Here is a 19,399-nt window from a genome sequence, read left to right on the forward strand (position 1 = left end):
TTACTGGTCAAAGAAGCACAGCACTTACCTTTGGTGTTGGGTCTAATGTAAGAAAAAAGATTGAGTTCCACAGGATTCTGTAGGAGGGAGAGAGCAGCAGGTTCTAATCCCAACTGCTTGGCCCTCTGGGCTTTGGTGCCTTTACTCCCAGTTTTATAAGGTGCAGACTTATAACAAAAAGAACAAACAAAAGAAAACCAGTTATTAAAAAGCAGCAAAGTATTTCAATCATGCTATGCACTTGATATTATGCACTATTCAGTAATGCAAGATTACATTTAAACTAAGGTTGATCTAAAAAAGACCAGAGTACTGACCACATGGTCTAATTCTTCCAAAGTTCTACAATTTAGCAATCCTTTTAAAAGGCAACTGGATAACTTTCCTTCTTTCTTCAACTTCTGTATCATTGTGTGTGTCTTCTTTGCAACAGTACTAAAATGCAAGAGATTAGTGTTAACAGTTAGATTTCAGAGTGACCTCGTCCATTACCATTTTCAGGGGTTTCAGAGAGTTTCAGCAGTGTATCTCATGTTAACCTTCAACAAACCAAGTTGATAATTTAAAAGTTTCTAATCATTTTTCTCTCTCTTCAGGTTGTTTAAAACTGTGTCAAAATATCCTGTGGTAGTTCTAAGAAAAATCATCAAGTAACACTAATAGTAATTACTGTTCCACACATTTCTGTAATACTACTGGCCTGGAAGCCAAATAAAAAGGCCCTAGAATAAATCCACACTGATGATACAAGATACAGATACAATTTACAGATAACAATTCATATCAAAACAGTTCTGCAGCATCAAGTACAGGCTACCGGATTTAAACTCCTAGGTCTTCAGCAAGGTGCATGGGAGCACCTGCAAGCAGCAGAGGTATTCTGTTAATATTTAACTATCTGTTAAGACAAGAACTGTCCCAGGCCACCTTCCCTCCTTGGAAAGGATCTCTTGGTAGGGGTTAGCAGGGAATACAAGGAGGACAACACCAAGTTGACAGAACAGTTGACCAGTCTGTTCCCCTGCCATCTCAAGAACACAGGGTCACTCAAAAGTAAGATGCAATGAAAGCAGTCCCATCCGTGGTCACAAGCTTTGCTGATCATTTCTTTTCTGGGATAGTTTAACCTCATCTGCTGGTACACTCCAATCCAAGAAGGGCTCTTCACTAGAAGCTTCCCTGATCCAAGCAGGGTGCCAAGGGTTCCTAATGATTCTTTTTCTAAAAGTGGAGCTTCCATTTCATCATGCTACATATTTCTAGCAACTATTAACCACTCTTTAAGTACAAGTTTTTCTGTGCAGTTTTAATAAACTGCAAAGAAATTAAAATATTCATTTTTCTTTGGCAATTAACAATTCTAGATTTCTTGCTACTTAGAGAAAAAAGCAAAAACAAAGACCCAATCTGCCAAAGACCTAACAAAACCCCAGATAGGTGTCGAGCAATTTTAAACTATTTTCTTGATTAGTTCCTTTACTTTATTAGTTGAAGTGTGTGCAAGGAGGTAGAACAAGGGACAGAGGAGCAGCAGGCAGGTGGTACTCAGCTCCCTTCCCGTGCTGCTGCCTCACTTACCGCAGCTCCTCCAAGGCGTGCTGCACCTCCCGCAGGGCGTCGGCCTCCAGGTTATTGACCAGCTCCTTGCGGTACCGAGCGATGAAAGGAATCGTGTTTTCCTCTTGAAAGAGCCAAATCAAGTTGGCACACACCCATGGTTCAACGTTTGTTGTTTCTGACAAGGCCTGGCAAAGGAGAGGAAAAAAACCCAAACACAACAACCAAACACACTTAAGAGAGATGGTAGATTGCTTTAAACAGCCTCTCATTCAGCATTCAAAACCACTCCCAGAACATGGCACTGGCCAGCAGACACTACTGTCCTCCCCAAGACAGGATGTCAGGCATCCAGCCACCACACCTAGCATTTCACCAAAAATACAGCAACCAATGTTTCCAGAAACTTGTAACCACAGTAAAAAATGCAGGAAGCAAAATTATAAAACAAAGCAGAAACAGCAGCTTATGCTGTTATGTGTCTGTACACAGCAACTCAGAAAACCTGGAATTCCTGGATTTTTTTTTAAAGCCAACACTGACATACCTCATGGTTCAGCTAAACAAACAAAACCCACAAAGCCAGAGCTGATCCAAATCCCACTCAACCAGTAACAGGAAACTAGTAATACTACTGCCAGTGTCAAGACAAACCAAGCCTTGCAAAGTTAAACATGATTTTGTACAAATTGAGTTTCCAAAGTTATAGGGTATCAATATGGAATCACTGACACCCTATGCAAGCAGCTTATCTCAGTAACATGGTAACCATGAATATCTGTTTGCACTTCACTACAGCAGATACCCTACCTAGAGGGCTGATACAAAAGCCTTTCAAAAGTTTCCTTCTGAAGCCTAAAAATGTAACACCTGCACAATCATATTCACTCCTTTTGGAGTACACAGAAGGATTAAATTCCCCATATGTATTTCCAGGAATATGTGAGAAAACCCACAAAATTTTACAGCTTTGTTAAACAGACTGTACTAAGGATGATGAATACATTATGTCCTATCTATTCCCATTCTATTCATATTAAAATCTTCCATGATCACACCCAGGCTTCCAGCACAAAAGCTATGCTAAAACTGCCTCCACCCGAATGGCTTCAAAGTTAAAACCCTACAAAAACAAAGATGGTATCTCCCTTGTTGTCACTGCTGTGTGAGGAATGCAAATCTCCTTCCTTGACAGAACCATAAATTGATAAACACTCTCAAATGGGTGTCTGCAACTAAATGATCCACACTGACTAAATACTAAGTTGTAAAACTGCACACAAACATCCCAAATCTGTCAGCATCCCTTCCTATGGGAGCTTCAGTGGTGTACATCCCCATGTACAAAACCCCAAAATCCCCATGTGCTCATACAGGAGAACCACGCAAACAGTTACAGGCAAGCTTTGTTCTAAGGACACCCAAAATCACAGATCTCAGAATGAGGCAAAAGTTTGACAGTACCAACCAACACCTATATTTATACACATTTTATGATAACCTAAACAGAGGTTAAACGACAATTTCAGAGGACTGAAATTGTATGTTAAGACCGTAAGCGCTAATTATGCAGGAAATAACTTCATTGGTACCTCAGAAAAGGAAAAAATCTCATACCTGTACAATATCCCAGTTCATTTCAAATTCTTCTTTTATTTTCTTGCCTCCCAGATTTTTAACTGGCTTTCCTTCAGGAAATGCATTCAACTTAATCTTTTTAGAGGGTGGTTCATCAAATGCAGACTCTTCCTCACATTTCTCTTGTTTCACTACAGGAACACTTGTTGAGGGTTTTTCATCATTCACTGAACTGTTTTGGTTTCTCCCTTGGAATGCGTTTATTTCCATTTTCTTAGGCACTTCTGGTGCTCGATTTAAACTTTTTGGTTTAATGCCTGCATTTTCTTCCTTAGGTTTTAGAAGTTGCATTTTATTATCTTCTACAGGTGCAATAGGGAAGGATACATCCTGCCAGAAAGACATTAGAGCCATATTAAGCACTGACTGCTACAAAGTGCTTCAACATTTCACTTCAACTCTAAAAAGACTTGCTACCAGATAGCATTTTCCCAAGTAATGTCTCTGGCAGCAAAACACCAAGCCAGAAATCAAGCAACCCGAAATATATCTTGCATGGAGGAAACAAGACAAACACAGCAGACCTCTGATTAAGTTCAAATAAAATTATCCTGCAAAGAATTTAATAGGACCTTCCTTCAGAAGACACTGACCTACAATCTTTGCCTCCATTCATGTCAACAAAACAGGAAACAGCAGGGTAGGGAAGCACTTCTGAGGTGTTAGGTTCCCAGCATGGGAACTGAGATCTGGTCTTCCAAGATACAGTTTAACCTTAGACAAGCCACACCTTCTTTACTGACTTTCTGCAGAGATCATCCTCAGAAGTCAGAAGGACTGGCTTCTGTCATGATGTGATACAGAAGTATCTAATTTTCAGTATAACTCTGTTCTATATTACTAACAATAAAACTGCAATCCTTACTGGGTTGAACAGCCATGCAAGGAAATGTAAGAAGAGGCTGCTTGTTTTTGTGATACCCAAACAGTGAAAAGGTACAAGACAAAGGTGCAATACCAAAACCAGAGAGAACAGAGGCATTTTTTTATTTACATTGTTGAAAGTGATCCAGGGAAAACCACATCCTATTATCATTGGCCAAAATTTTCAAGGAGGACCTTTTGATCATGGACACTTCAATGCAAAATAAAGCCATAATGAACATTCACAGGAACAGTGGAATTTTATCAGCTGATGAGATTCAGGCAACCAATTCAACCAGAGTCAGAATACCTGCTCATGCTACTTTCCAAGAGCAGCAATTAAATGTCTCTTGCTTATAGATACTCACCATTTCCTCTTTTATTGCTACCTTCTTGACCATTTTGCTGGCCACAGTTGATCGTGGAGCAGCAGCTTTTTTAGTTTTTGCCTCAGTTTTCGTTGGCAAACGAGGTCTCCTGGCAATTTTGCTTTCTGGCTCCCATTCCTCCTCTTCCTCCTCCTCTGATTCAGAGCTCCTGAAAAACAAATGAATCAACAATATTGCTTATGAGAAGAATAAAAAAAATACATAAGTGAGCTAGTCTTGAGTGGTTTTTGGCATGAAAGAAAGTGACCAGGAAAAATTAACAGAAAGGTAGAGAGACTCCACACTGCTGCAGAGCTAATGGCTTAAACAATCTTTTTATGGCTTAAACAACTTTTATGATGTATACACACATGGTACACATGACTCTTTGGACAAATGGCAATTCACTTTCATCCTACCTTCATTATGAGCATGAAGAAGCCTAAGTAATCTGCATTTTATAACTGAAGCTTTGTGCATGAAAACTTTTTAATCAACTTCTTAGAAACTGATTATTGTTCTCATGCAATTGCTCATGCCTAGCATAACCCTTTAAAAATGCTAAGGAAAGAAATGATCTTACGAATTAAGAAACGAAGGTAGTTCTTCTGATGTAGGGGCTTTGGCTACACATTTTGCTCTCCTTGGTAGAGATGACATCTGAAACAGAGGAAAGAAGAGAGAAAGATAACTTGGTTGAAGCTGTATTCTCTTCAGCTCACTGTCAAATGTGCCCTAATAATGTCTTCAGCAATCATAAAAGTTTCCTCTAGAGCAAGTTTTGTTTTCTCAGTAACCAAGAATTTAGGCCACAGCAGCACACATTCAACAATCTTTTCAACTAACCAAACAAACCAGCAGCACAACCTCTCCAACTACTTTTCTCTTCACATGGAGGTAATTATTTGGCTTGCAGGTAAAGCTCTTCTAGCAAAAAGGGTACTGGTTCTCTCATTTTGTTGGGTGTCACATATTGTATGCCAGTCTTTCCTCTATCCATTCAAAAAGCATAGCAACTCAAATTAAAACCTAGTAAAGTGAGCTCACGTGTGGTTTTGATGGGACAGAACAAGGCAATTGTCCATTTCCAGCTAGATTTTTACATTTAAAGACTATCTGTTACTTGTGTGCACAATGAGAGCTATTATTTTGAATGAACTGCCCCTTGGATTATAGAAAGTGCATAAAACAACCACCAAAAGTAAAAAGGGGAGGCACACCCTTTCCCTTGACCCAAGATTCATACCCACAATAGCTGTATTTCAGTTAACAGTTACAGAATTGATTGGGCCCATGAATTTCAATAATCATATTTAGCAGTCTTAGTTAAAAAATGTTAGGTAGCCTCAAAATTTTATCTGCCAGAAAACAAAAACTTAGAAAGCAAAAAAATAATTTATTTCAAATACTACAAAATTCAGAAGCATATTTTACCTATATCTGATACAATTTCATAGTAATTCATATTTTTATACCTTGACCTTTGATCCAGCCTTACCACTGCAATGGGAACCTTAAAGTCCCATGTTTGCACAATACATACCAGATAAGCATTTTCCAAAGTGCCATTTAACTCAAGGGCAAAATACCTTTCAATCCAACTTCATTCTGGCCTCTGTTCAAGCACTAGAACACACTTGTTATTAATGGCTTTCAGAAGTTTTCCTTGTAAGGCAGCACAAAAATTTAGACAATAATTTTCAGCACTGCAGTCAAAGAAGCAGTATTGAGATTCACATCAAAAAGTACCACTGGCTCACTTGCAAAGCACCTTCTTGAGCTACAAGCTCGGTCACTAACAGGTCAGCATTTCTGTGCTGTTACATAATGTGACTGGCTGGAACACACACCTACCACAGGAAAACATAAATCTCCAAAGAACATGACAAATATTACTCACCTTATCAGCTTCCCAGGTGTCTTTTCACTGTCAGTTCTGAGACACCCCCAAATTCATCCAGCCACTCTGCTTCTCTGCGTTCCTTTGCTCTTAGTACCCTGCACAGACATAACCACAGTTCTGAATTATTACTTATTTACTCATATTATTTCAGAGGCATGAAAAGAATGTTTCCATTTTTATATCATACTTCAATGTGTGAATGGGAGATGCAAAAAATATTAAACACCAATTTTTTAAGGTTAGGTAACATCCAAGCCAGATGGATCCCTGATCCACTCTTTTGTATGTGCTGGGATACTTGATGCTTCTTTTCAGCTCACACAACTAGCCAGGTATTCTAGGAAAATGATCCGTTTTAAAACACTTAACCAGCTTAAATCACTAGCCATTAAATCATTGCAAGTAAGAAGGAAAAGACCAATATACATGGTCTGTCACCTGAAGTCAGCATTGCCCCTACTGAGCAACACCACCCTAAACATCTCTGCCAGTTTGGAACACTCAGCATGGAGCATCAAAGTTCTGGTGCCTACCCAGGAGCCCAGGTAGAAGGAAAACCTCATCTGGAAGGTGCTTTTTTCTATGAGTATTTTCCCTCTCACCTCAAGTGACTGAGGGTCTCAAAATATCTCAACATTTGTGTAGTTACACAAAGTAAGATTATGGCAAGAGTAAGGCTCATTTTTTAAAGTTAATTGCACTTCCTGATATCCAGTGACCTAACTCTCCTTATCTGCAGAAGAACAGGAGAGGAGCTCCTTAGTAACTCTCTATGAACAGACAAGCTGTGGTCAGAAGTCAAAATGGAGTTCCACAGCTGAAAATAAAAGCCAACAACAAAAAAGCATATCTAAGATAAATATCAAGCATGGGGTAACACAAAGGAAAAACCATCCAAAATAATCATATTTCCACTGCAAGGTGGGGCTAAATTATAACAACCGCCCCTTTTCACAACGAATACAACAAACTAACTGTGCTTCCTATTTGTAGAAAAGAATCTTATGGCTACTACATATAGACGTTTTGTTTACAAAAAAAAAAAATTAATTGGAACCCACAAAAGTACTTCTTGTTTAATTTCAAATTGCCAGACAGCTGTCTGCTAAATTTTCCTCCTGATACGCCTGTGCTGGGGTGTGTAAACACCTACATTTAATGACTAAGAAAAACAGCCCTTCTGTGATTCACTGCAGAGGGGGAGGCAAGGAAGAGGATGAAAAAGAAACAAGTCTAAATGCCACTGATGATGAGAGATAAAAAACACAGAAAGCAAGCCTAGAGACAGTCCCTGAAGTAAAGCAGGAAGACTCAAGAAACAGGCAAAGGCAAACACTGTTAATTCCTCATGGGGCATCTACAACAAACACTGACTGCTGCACTGACAGTAAGCAACTGCCAGCTCCATGCTCCACTTCTGTGGGGATACAGTCCCTCAAATCCCCTACCTCAAGTGTTGAGGGAACTGGCAACAGCTTCAAGCATCCTCCCACAGCATGCTGGGATCAAGCCAGTGTGAAGTTGGCCACTAATCTCCTATTATATTTTCCAGATTGACTGGTCTCTGTGAGAAAACTGCCTTTAACACTTTCTGTCAGCTCCAGTTAACCACATTCCAGAATTCCATATTCCTGTAAGAGTTGGTTTCTACCCCAAGGAAAGAAATGATAGTCCCTTCCAAATCCAGAAGAATCCCACAGCTGTGGAAGAGCCAATTACCAAACTGAAAAATGAAGAGTAACCTATTTATACCAGTCAGGTCATTTTCCCTTCCTGTGCCTGTATTCAGTTTTGCTGTACTTTGGCACAGATGTATCACAGATGTTCACAGTACTTGGTGTTTCCTTATCAGCTGAAGGAAGTAAACACACAGTGCCCAGAATTGTGCACAAGTTATCCAGCCACTCTGGTTAGGATTTCCCCAGCTTGCCAATTGTCATATTCAACTTCAACATGCTCTGCTCTAGCAGCTCTTCTCACACCTGAGGCTAGTAAACTTCTGGCCAGTAAACATCAGCTAACACACCTTTTCTTATTTTATGTACACTGTCAGTGACCTTTTAATTTCTGACAATGCTGCTCCTTAAGAAAAACAGTTCTTATCTCACCAACATTTTTTTACTTCCACGAGCAAGCAACATGAGCTAGGCCCTGGAAACTTTGGCCTTGTACACATACTTAAGTCCCTGACTGCTGCTTCATTTCAAATCTGTGAACAGATTTGTAGATGATCTGCTTCTCTAGGATAGGCTGAAACCTTATTGCTGAACATTCACACTAGACCCTTGATCCTCTGTTCAAGGGAATCAAAACTCACCTGGCTTGTCCATGTCCCAAATGACAGCATGAAGCGTCATTGCTTGAAACACACCCCTCCATCACTAAAGCTTGGCTTCTCCACAAAACTCAGCAGTTACAGCATGTTCTTTGAAAGTACTTTCCAGGTAAAAGTTAAAGAAATTCACAGAGCTATTATGCTGTCCAGTGAAGAAGAGCTGAAACTATTTAAATCATTGCTACTGTAGATAAATATATCTGCTAGGTTCACTCTCCAAATAATTTGGCATCAGTTTTGTTGCCAGCTAGTTTGCTCCCACCACTTCTATCCTTTGCACCCAATGCAGAGCTCCACATCACAATTTGGATGGCTGCAACACTTCTCCCTGCTTGTCAGCTACTCATTAAAATAAAGCTACTGTAGTTTGGGGTCAGGCTACACAAAGAATAAAGACTGGCCAAGTAGCTCTCATCCTTTACTGTACAGAATCTTAATATGTGTATGCACAAAACACACAGCAAGGAAATAATCATTTCTCTGGTCTCTCTCCCCAAATAGGTCTAGGCTGCACACAGAATATAAGGAGACTGAGGTTTTAAAGACCTTATTATGTTAAGGAGCAATCCAAATCTCATTTAGAGACTGTTCATCTCTTCAATCTCCCTATTCATGCAAAGGCACAATCCATTAAAAATAATTTTCTTCTTATGTGAATCCAGGTGGCATAAGCAACCATTTGCAGAAAGAGAAGTTTAATAACAATTTAAAAGTAATTAGTTAAAAAAATTTTCACTCCCCACCACCATTTGCCTAACGCCCCCAAAAAATCCCTGCACTACCACACACCTCTTTTAAAACTCTATCAGTAGAGCAACAATTTTTCAGATTCAAAAATAGATTTTCCTACCTGAAGGCACAGGATTAAAAAAAAAAAACACAACAACAAAAACCCAACAAACAAACAAACAACCCAAAACACCACCACCATCATAAATACACTTGGAAATTAATTTCATTTCAGTAACTGCAACAAGCCCTGTCCAGCTGAAAAGCATGCAGAAACTTCTGAATCCCTTTTCCAGCTAATCCAAAGCAACATGTTCCTTACAAAACAGGGATCCCTCTATGCAGGGAGCTCCTCAAACTTTGCTCTACAGCCTTTGCTTTTCTTTCCCAAATAAACCAGCAACAATAATAGAATTTTGCAGTTTAGCTTCTTCTTAATTCTAACAATACTAGCCAGATCAGCATTTATAACATGAAGCACCTGAAGCAGGACAAAAGGAGCACTACACAAGTCCCATATGACAAGGGAATTCTGGGCCATTCTAAGTAGAAGCAGAATGGCTACTTCAATAATTATAAGGAGAGCCTCAACAGGTTGGTTTTCCTTGTCATTTTAAGATACCTTCACTGCAATAACATTTGAAGGAAAAGAAATATCAAAATGTGAGCATACAGTCAGCAACAATGGGAAAAGATGCTATGCAGACCAATGGAAGGGACTTGTATGGAAATCTTTCTGTCTCTCCAGATTTTTATCCAGCAGAGATAAGTCAACTGAGTTGTACTTCCAAATATAAATCCAACTTACTGTAATCCTCCTGAGGTTAAAACCTTGGAGAACTCCCAGACACTGTTGCTCAGAGAAGCTAGTGCAGATTTCCAAGGACTTTTCCTGTACAAAGCCGGTCAGGCCTGCCTGAGGAAGGAGTTGCAGACATAATTTAGGATCCTCCAGCACTAAGTGGAAAATTACAACCACAAAGAAACAGAGAGACATACAGGGTACACACATACACCAAAACAGTCCTCAAAGCTAGAGAGGAAATGGTGTAAGAACCAGTAGGAACACCACCTACTGTTTTTACTTGCAGAAGTATCATCAAAAAGGTAAAGCACAAAAATTGTGCCCCTAGAAGGGACATCCTATCCCATGCCTGTTCCTATAGTTGATGGTACCACCAAGGAAAAGGAACAACCCATGTAATGTGGCACCCTGCATGTGAATCAGAAGAGGTCTGCCCAAGAAAGGGAGGGCACAAACCCTTCGCATGCATTTTCCTCAATCCACTGCTCTCAAACCACCTATGAAGGCATTATCCAAAATCAGGGATACTGCTTCTGATGCAGCAATAGGTGGCTACATCATGTGCAGTCATTCCTTTTCTCCAGTCCACCAAACCAGCCCCACAGAAACACATCCATCCTGCTTCACTTAACGGAATGTCTTCACTCCCAAAAGGATATGGAGAACACACATCTCTTCTGCATGACTACAACCCAGCAGAGTTTATCACACCAGAACACTCATTTTGGAGGCTTGGAGGTAGAAGGAAGTTGAGAGCAAAGCATTGTTTGTTGTTCGGTGACTCATTACCACGCCAAATCACTGCTTCTCGGCCCAGAAATGCCACCGAGAAAATACACTTTACATACTCCGAAGCCCTATTCTCTCCCCGGCGACACCGATTTCCGCAGGTATGCGGACAGCGTGCAAGAGCCAGGGCTAACAGAGCCACGTGCCACCCTCGCCGCCTGGGAAGGGCATCAGCTCCGTGGGAGAACCACGGGAATGTGCCACCTCTCACCCTTCCTGTCCCTTCCAGCTGGCCCGTCCCAGCCTAGTCAGGGCTGCCCGCCCGCATCGCGGTCCCGCTCACCCCCTCGCAGGGGTCGGGCAGTTCTCTCTCCGGGCAGAGGGGCTGGGAATGGAGGGAGAAGAACAGGCTCGTTTCGTCCTGAACAACCGAGACAGGAGCGAACCCCTCGTTTGCCGGGCGCTGCGGCGTGGCACGGAGGGCGCCGGGCCCAGCACGGCGCCGCTGCCCGCCCTGCTTCACCCCCAGCCCGCTCCCAGCGAGGAGCGGGCGGCTCCCCCCGTCGTTACCCCCTGCTTCCGCCGGCTGCCGCGTTTGAAAGGGCCGCCGGCGCGGCAATGGCGGGCTCGCCGCCCGACGCGCCGCGGGGCGGAGCAGGAAGCAGCGGCCGCGCCGCGCCGCAGGAAGCGCGGACGGGCCGGAGTGGGGCCGGGGCCGCCACCGCCCCTCCCACCCCCCCTCGTACCGCCCCCCGCACCGCCCCTCGTACCGCCTCCCGCACCGCCTCCCGCACCGCCTCCCTCACCGCCCCCGGTACCGCCCCTCGTACCGCCCCCACCGCCCCTGGCACCGCCCCCGCTGACCGGCTCGCTGCCCCTCACGCCGCCCTTCACACCGCCCCTCGTACCGATCCTCACGCAGCCCCCGCTGCCCCTCACGCCGTCCCCGCTGCCCCTCACGCCGCCCCCGCCGCCCTGGGAGCAGCCCCGAGAGCTGTGAGGTGTGAGGGGTCGAGGGCCAGCCACCCCGAGGTGCCCCATGGCGAGAGCATCAGCCGCCTTTCACTTAAACCAAGGGCTATGGGCGGAATGCAGGAATGAGCCGGTTCGGTTCTGGGCGAATGGGAGATCGAAAGGTGTTAGCCAAGGAGCAGGGTTTTCACGGGGGTCTTGGGAAGCAGAAGTCGTCGTTGTGTGAAGCTGAGATACTGCGTCAAAGGTGACTGCAGAAGACGCAGAAATAAATCCATGCCCTTTCAGCCCCCGGAGTAGATAGAAACATGTAGATCCCAATATACATACCATACTCATGTTCTTTACCCACGCCCTCTAAAATTTGCTTTGTTTTTGCTTAAAAGCATTTGCACACTAGTGCTGGGAAAAGTATACAAGGGTTATGTGCCTGCCTTACAATTCCATCTGAAGTTATGTTTCCCTGCAGTCTCTACCTATTCCTTTATCATCCATATCTTCTAAGTTAGCGTTCAGCAAGGATCCTGTGAAGTTCGGATTTCGTGTAAAAAATTTAATGGGTGCTGGCTTCTGGAGCCATCACCAGAAGCATGGAGCAAGCACACTGCTATATTAAAGTCGCCTTTTGAGCTTCCATTACCCTAAAAGGTCTTCTGCTTTGTATCATAAATATTTGTAACTTGTGGTCATAACTACGAGCCAGCTGTCCTCCAGCCTTGGAACAGCAACATCTTAAATGTAACTAAGGTGCTATAAACTTAAATAATTCATAATTTTTCATCTTGACTTCATAATAAATGTGTGTTTAACAGTCTGGAATGGTTTTAAACACAATAATGTTCAATGCAGTGTGACTGCTCTCTTTGCATGGAGTTTACCTGACCTCTTTAGCTTTCACAGGCCTGGAGAGAGACTTATGCATGTACTTGTCTTTATGCATTGGGTTTTACCCTTGGTGCCAAATCTTCAGCTGATATAAATTCTCACAGCTCTGTTGATTTAAATAGGGTCTTTTTATTTGATTATTTATTTATCTGATTTACACGAGTTGAGAATCTGACTCACAACCTTCAATAGGACTGTTCATATGTTTAAGGCTAATCAAGTGGGCAAGTGTTTGCAGGCTCAGAGCTGATTCGCCTGGAGTTTTGGACTACTAAGAGCTGAGCAAAGGGTAGTTTAGTGTAATACTAGGGAGCATGAAATCATGTTAGATCATCAGGTTTTCAGATGAAACGTTGTAATTTATAATAGAAAAGGTTCTGATTCTTTTTACCTCAGATCAGATTCTACTCTTATGCCAAAACAACTTTTAAATAAGTATAGGAACTCAGTGCACTATGTAACTAAGGACAAAAGATTGCTACTATAAATACCTTAAAAGTAATATTTAAAGACTTGGTCTGATTAGGTTTTGTAATACTTAGAGTGCAACTTTGTGCAGAATATAAAAATACTGCCTGTGTCATCTGACTCCTTTGATGCACTGCATTAAAATTCCTATGTCTAAGTACATATCATGCAGGCAACTTCACTTCTCTTCTATTAATAGTTTGAAATTAGGTCACTGTTCTTGTAAGGATAGGCTAAGCCTGTACAACTGATTTAAAAGAAATTACCTATATATAAATGTTTGGGTTTCTTTCTCATGCTCGTCTACAATGACACCATTCCTTATCTATAATCAGTAATTTTTCTGTCTGTCTGTTCTGGCATATATATTCTCTGCTGGCAGGTTTTTGTAGATTTGTTTATAGTGACCCCTGCTGCAAAAGATTAAGACTGACGTTTCTCTAAGCCTTTAAAAAGACATTTACCCAATTATTTCTGAGTTCAGCACAAAAGAACCAACCAGACATAAATCCAAGTACAGAACATTTGAAACTCCCTAATCTGGATAATTTTCAGTAAAATTAGTTGAATCATAAACTACTTTTCCTCTCTCACATGTATAAGATTTATTTTCTAATGCAATGCAATATAGTTGCGAAGTAAAGTAGCTTCTCATTTCCTAGAGGTAAGGCTTGTCCTTTCTGTTATTGTCCTTTGATAAGGGCTAGACTTGACACCAATAAATCAATGTCTCAACTGCTACATGTAAATGTTTTCAGAGTTCCACTCAGGAAAGCATGTGCTTATGTTTATCTCTGTTCAGGATAGCAAACTACTAAAAAAGCAGATTAAAGCATAGGACTAAGTTTAAACACAGATTACCTCTCTTGTTTCAGAAGGACTTAAGTGTCAGCCTATTCCAGTCCTGCCCTCAATAAAATGTTTTCTCAAGCATGGCTTTAAAAGCTTCAGCAAGAGGTGTGTGTATGGGTTCATCTACAAGAAAAAGGTCCACGTGTGCTCTGTGCTGGCCAAAACTGTGCAGCCAGAGCTAGTGAAGCACTTAACCTCAAAACCTACAGGCCCTGCTAACAGAGCTGCAGCTTCAAGCTCTTCAGCTTCCTAGCACTCTGCAAGCTGTGCAAAATAAGCATCAACTTGTTTGCAAAAGACATTTGAAAGACACTTGAGGTAAAAACCTCACATCCAATATACATTAATGTAAATATTATTGTACAAATATATGTGTCTGATATGTTTTCTTTAAGCTGTGTTTAAAGAGTATTATTTAGGCTGCAAAACTAAGCAAAAAGTTGTATTTAGAGCTCCCTGTGTAATCTTTTTACTGCTCTTTGTGCAAATATTTACTGGGTAATGGAGACATCCCACAGAAAACTGAGACCAGTGGAGTAAAATAACCACAAGAAGGCAGAATAAAAATCTGATGTCTCTTTCCCCACTGAGGCCTTCACATTGCAATCTCAGCAGCATTCTCATATTACTGAGTGCAATTTTCTACATCTGATAGACAGGTAAAAGATTGATTTGTCCCATATCTATATTACCAGTGGGGAAACCTGTGTCTTTTCCACAGTAGCCACAGTTCAACATAAAATGAGTCAAACTTGTCATTTTAATGTAGAGTGATGGATTATGGGTCCTGACAGTGATTGGGGGAAGAAACTTAGCATAGCTGCATCTTATTCTCCTTTTCTGGGATTTGGAAAATTGATGCTGCCTGAAATGTCAGGAAGGGAGATGAACCAGTGGGGCAATCTGCTGGGTCTCACTCTCTCCTCCTCGAGAACTGGAGAAAATCCAGTCCTTCACAGTGTTCCCAAAAACTTGCCATTGGGGACAGATGCTGGATTGCTTGTGCTGTGAGAGTGCCGTCTGGTTCTTGGCCATGTTGCAGTGACATGCTGAGGGTCATATGGTCTGTACTCAGGTTTCATACGGAATGTAATCCATACTTCTGTTTCCCACCTCAGTGCTTTGGCAGCTTGTGAGTTATCTGCTTCTGCAGCCATTACTGCTGCTTTGGTGGTGCTGGTGTGAGCTGAACCATGAGATCCTCATGTGTTTTTATCATCTTGGCAGGCTGACAAAAGTTTCCTTTGGAGTGTGACTGGGAGTAGAGAGTCAGTGATTTTTAGCAGTCCATTTCTCAACAAAAAGTGATAGTGTGTAATGCCATAAAGGTATATGTACATAGAGGAGGCTAGAGAGGCAGGAGAACCCTGCCAGTGCACTTAGCTTGTCAGACACCAGAAGGCCCCAGTCCAGAAGCAAGATAACTGTATGAACCTAAACTAATGAGCACTGCTGAGAGGCAGGGTATGTTATTTTGGGCATGGTGCCACATTAGCATGACTCTACATCTTCCAGACAGAAGCTTGCAAAGTCTGGGCAGCTCAGAGTGTGAGCAGAGTTTGCTTGTGTCTGTCTGCACCTGTCTGCATGGCCTTGCAGAAGAAAAAGCAGCAATTTCCCAAAAGACTTTTTGCAAACCATACAGATATGAATATCCACCAAAAAGGGAAAAAAAACACCAAACAAACAAATCAAACACCTTTGCTTCAACAGCTCTTCAATTTCTTTTTTCTACCAGGCCCAGAAGAAAGGGTCATATTGTTAGATTGTGTTTGAAGAGTTTCTGAATGGCTTCAGAAAACTCTGGTATTTATCCTCGCAGCATTGTTGTTTCCCTGTTGTGAAGGACAAAGGCACAGACAAATTACATACTTTGTGCAAACATAGAGAACTGTATCAGCACCTTCAAAATCCATTAGTATTCCATAGATAGATGGTTAAATATACAGCTGCAGGAAGGAAGATAGTGTAGTCCTTCTTCCAATTGATCCAGCAACTCCTGAAATTCTGTTCCATGCTCATGTGTCCAGTATATATAGATAAGAGAATGAAAAAAGAATTAAGGCTTGGAAGGAAGCCAATGGGTGCAAAGGATGTTTGGACTGAAGTGTAGGCACATATGTAGGAACATAAATCTGAATCTCAGACTCAATTTCCTCCTCTGCTACAGATGTCCTATGTGACCTTCGACAAGTGACCCTTTTTTGCCTTGGCTCCTCATTGTTAAAATGGGCTACGAATAACACTTCTTAAAATTATGTGTGAGGATAAACAATGACTATGATGTGCCCAGGCACTTGCACATAAAGGAGATGGATAAGCATGTCACATTTTGCAGAGAAATTTCTGCCAGAAAAATTTTGATGAGTTTCAGTCAGTGCAGGGACACTAACAGTGTCTGCTGTTTGCTCTCTTCACTGCAGGTCTGTTACTGGTGTGACAGTTTATACAGGTGTACATAAACATTTCTAACCAAGCAACTGTGGGTAATTTTGAATGAAGAAAATTCATGTGTAGTCAAAATGTAGTCTTAGTACTAGATATCCTGATACAGATCATCATTTGGAGACCTTCTTTCATTCTCAGTCACCATTTCCTCTCTTTTCCCATCCTTAAAAGCCAGCTGATGCTTTAAAATTCAAAAGAGGGCTTTTAAGTGTGTGGTCAAATCGACACAACTGTAAAGATGAAAATAAGAGTCACTTAAGGCCTTTGTGACCTGCCTGAAATTCCACTGTCTTCAGCAGAGCTGCAGCTGGAGATGGATTAGTCTGATCCTAAATGAGAAAAAGATGCAGATCCTGGCTGCAGGGAGAATTGTGTTTTTAGATTCAGCTCTTCTGCCTTCCCCAGGAGAAGTTAGAGCTTGCTTTTGGTATTTTTGCTAGCATGGCAGCCTGCAGTTTTGTTAAAAATACTTGGAAATTGGCTCTATTAACAATCCAAGGGACCATTCTTTTAAACAACTGCCTGCCATCAGTCTTCCAGACTTAGTCTCAGTATCTTCTCAGTTCGAAGGGTGCACAGTGTTTTGTAATGGAGCCAATATTTTGGAAGCAACATAAGCATATTTAATGTGTCAATTTTGCTAAATTTAAACCAATGCTGTTAGGTTCAACAAACTGTGACATGGCAACCTCAGCTTTAATAGTACTAGAAGGCCTAGAAAATTGTTGCTTGTATTTGTCTCAGTTATCCAGCAGCATTGCAGGTCATTCATTCTCTGACAAGAAGTTCCAAAAATTCCAGTGAATGGAGAATGTTGACACATAAAAGTCAGTTGCTATTTCCGTAAAATAACTATTACAGTAGCTAACTATATATAGCCAGAAGTAATTGCTTATGTAAATAAAATACCAGTGAACACATTACAAGATTAAAGAGAAAACGTTGAGCTTCCAACACAGTTATTTGCCGACTCCCACCCTTATACACATGATGACTTTGCAGTCATAGCTCTGCTATGCCACAAGATTTAATTTAGGATATGCGCGGCATATAATACTTCCTCACATTCCTAAATAAAGTGCTTTTCCATTAGCTGCTTAGTTCTCTTTTTAGCTGGCCACTTCACCCCTCATTAGTGAAGAAAAGTACAGTCATTTCACCAAATATACTGCCATGCAATCATTTGTTCATCTTATGTTATAGTTAGGATTTATACAGGTATAATAAAGGCTTCAGGTTCTCCTGGGCATTTGGATGAATTTTTAGACAATATTAATTTGAAACTCTCACTCTTTAAAAATAGTCTCTTTCAAATGGCACTTATAGGTAGTAAAAGTGAGATAAATTGATGGAAGATCAGATCAGAAGTAATGTATCTTAATAAAAGTGTCATCCATCTTTGAGAAGGAAGGTGATATTAAATAGCTTAAATACAATGCTGCTTTAGGAAAAGGCACTGGTTAAATACTTTGAAGGTAGGTTTACAGTGATCTCTGCCATTCACTGAAGAATTATTGCCCATACACTGTGGGAGTTTTGCTTACTACAGCTGGTAAAATTAGAAAGCCTGCTGCTCTTCCTTTATACCTTTTTTGGTCGGGATTTAACAATTTCACAAGTGAGAAGTATAGAGGGCACCTATATAAGAGTTTCAAAGTCCCTTATTTTTTTGTTCTCTACTCTGTCATGATTCAGCTGAAGCTGGTTTTGTGCTATCAGCTGGTTTTTGGACCTCTCAGAAGAACAGTCTTCCATTGCTATGAAATACCTTTTGCTGATTTGGTCCTTATTGTTGTTTCTATACTGTCACAAGAACTGGAAGCTGCTGTGAGGGAGCAGGATCGTATATAGCAAGCTATAGATAGGAGTAAAAACAGACGGGTATTGTGTATATTTGTAGGTGTGACAGTAAAGGAGAGCTTTGAGCATGAAGCCAAATGGACAGATGGACAGGTCCCTTCAGGGAGCTATTAGGCATATGGATAACATAGGAAAAACCCTTCTGTGCTTGAATTAAAACATAAGAAAGGAGTTTTCCTGCTTCTAGGAGTCAGCGATCAGAGAAAGGTGTTGACATCTTGTTAGGAAGGAGCCATCGTAGGCGGTGTGGGGATGGGCTGTGTAGGAACCTGAAAGTGAAAATCAACAGCATGAATTTATGCAAACAGGGATAAATGAGAGTAACCAGTAAGTTGTTTTAGGCAAAAACCTACACAAATCCTTACAAAATTCTGAATGAATAGGAGCAGCACTGGAATATATCTGTCACACTGAAAAAGCAGGCTGATGCTCCATTGTATCTTGGACAGGCTGTGATTGAAGATTTCACTGCCAAAAAGATCCACAAGACAAACTCTGAAGATAACTCAGAGTAGAAGTTGACACCTACATTATTAGCCCTGACAGCAGTGTGACAAGAAAGCAGGTAACAAGAATCATTATGGGAAACAAAATTGTATTAACTTGTTTGTTTCGTCTGTCTGTATTTTAATATGTTTGCAGCAATTCAGCATGAGCTCCTCCAAAAATGCAGATATTTGAGTTCTCAAGCTGTTGTCAAACAAAATGACATCAAGCAACAACCCATACTTCAGCAGTGTTGCTTCTGTAACAATAGAAATAAATGTTGCTGATGGGCAATAACCCAGTGTCACTAAGTATCCCAGTGATAAATACACACTGTACCAAAGAGCACTCCCACTACTCCCCCTTGATACCTAGATAGATCTCTTCTACCCAGTTTGAGAAATACTTAAGATGTCTTTGTGAAAAAAAATTAACTGGAAAGTTAAAAGAAACAGAAAGATGCAGGTCCCAGTGCTTGGCCTATTAAAGGAAGCACTGAG

At 41.3% G+C, this 19,399-nt stretch overlaps 1 protein-coding gene across 1 annotated transcript in view; it reads right to left on the reverse strand.

Annotated features, from left to right (window-relative positions):
* SRBD1 (S1 RNA binding domain 1) overlaps window positions 1-6,415 on the reverse strand; it is a 118,922-nt gene extending 112,507 nt beyond the window's left edge. The window contains exons 1-7 of the mRNA XM_058020325.1: window positions 6,328-6,415; window positions 5,011-5,087; window positions 4,428-4,596; window positions 3,175-3,525; window positions 1,579-1,745; window positions 318-435; window positions 29-167 (exon numbers count right to left, since the gene is read on the reverse strand). Coding sequence (XP_057876308.1) covers window positions 29-167; window positions 318-435; window positions 1,579-1,745; window positions 3,175-3,525; window positions 4,428-4,596; window positions 5,011-5,087 — 1,021 coding nt within the window. The 5' untranslated portion in view covers window positions 6,328-6,415. The remainder of the gene's footprint in view (window positions 1-28; window positions 168-317; window positions 436-1,578; window positions 1,746-3,174; window positions 3,526-4,427; window positions 4,597-5,010; window positions 5,088-6,327) is intronic.
* Window positions 6,416-19,399: the final 12,984 nt, after the last annotated feature.

The sequence above is a fragment of the Melospiza georgiana genome, chromosome 3 (assembly GCF_028018845.1).
Source record: "Melospiza georgiana isolate bMelGeo1 chromosome 3, bMelGeo1.pri, whole genome shotgun sequence".
Classification (NCBI taxonomy): Eukaryota; Metazoa; Chordata; class Aves; order Passeriformes; family Passerellidae; genus Melospiza; species Melospiza georgiana.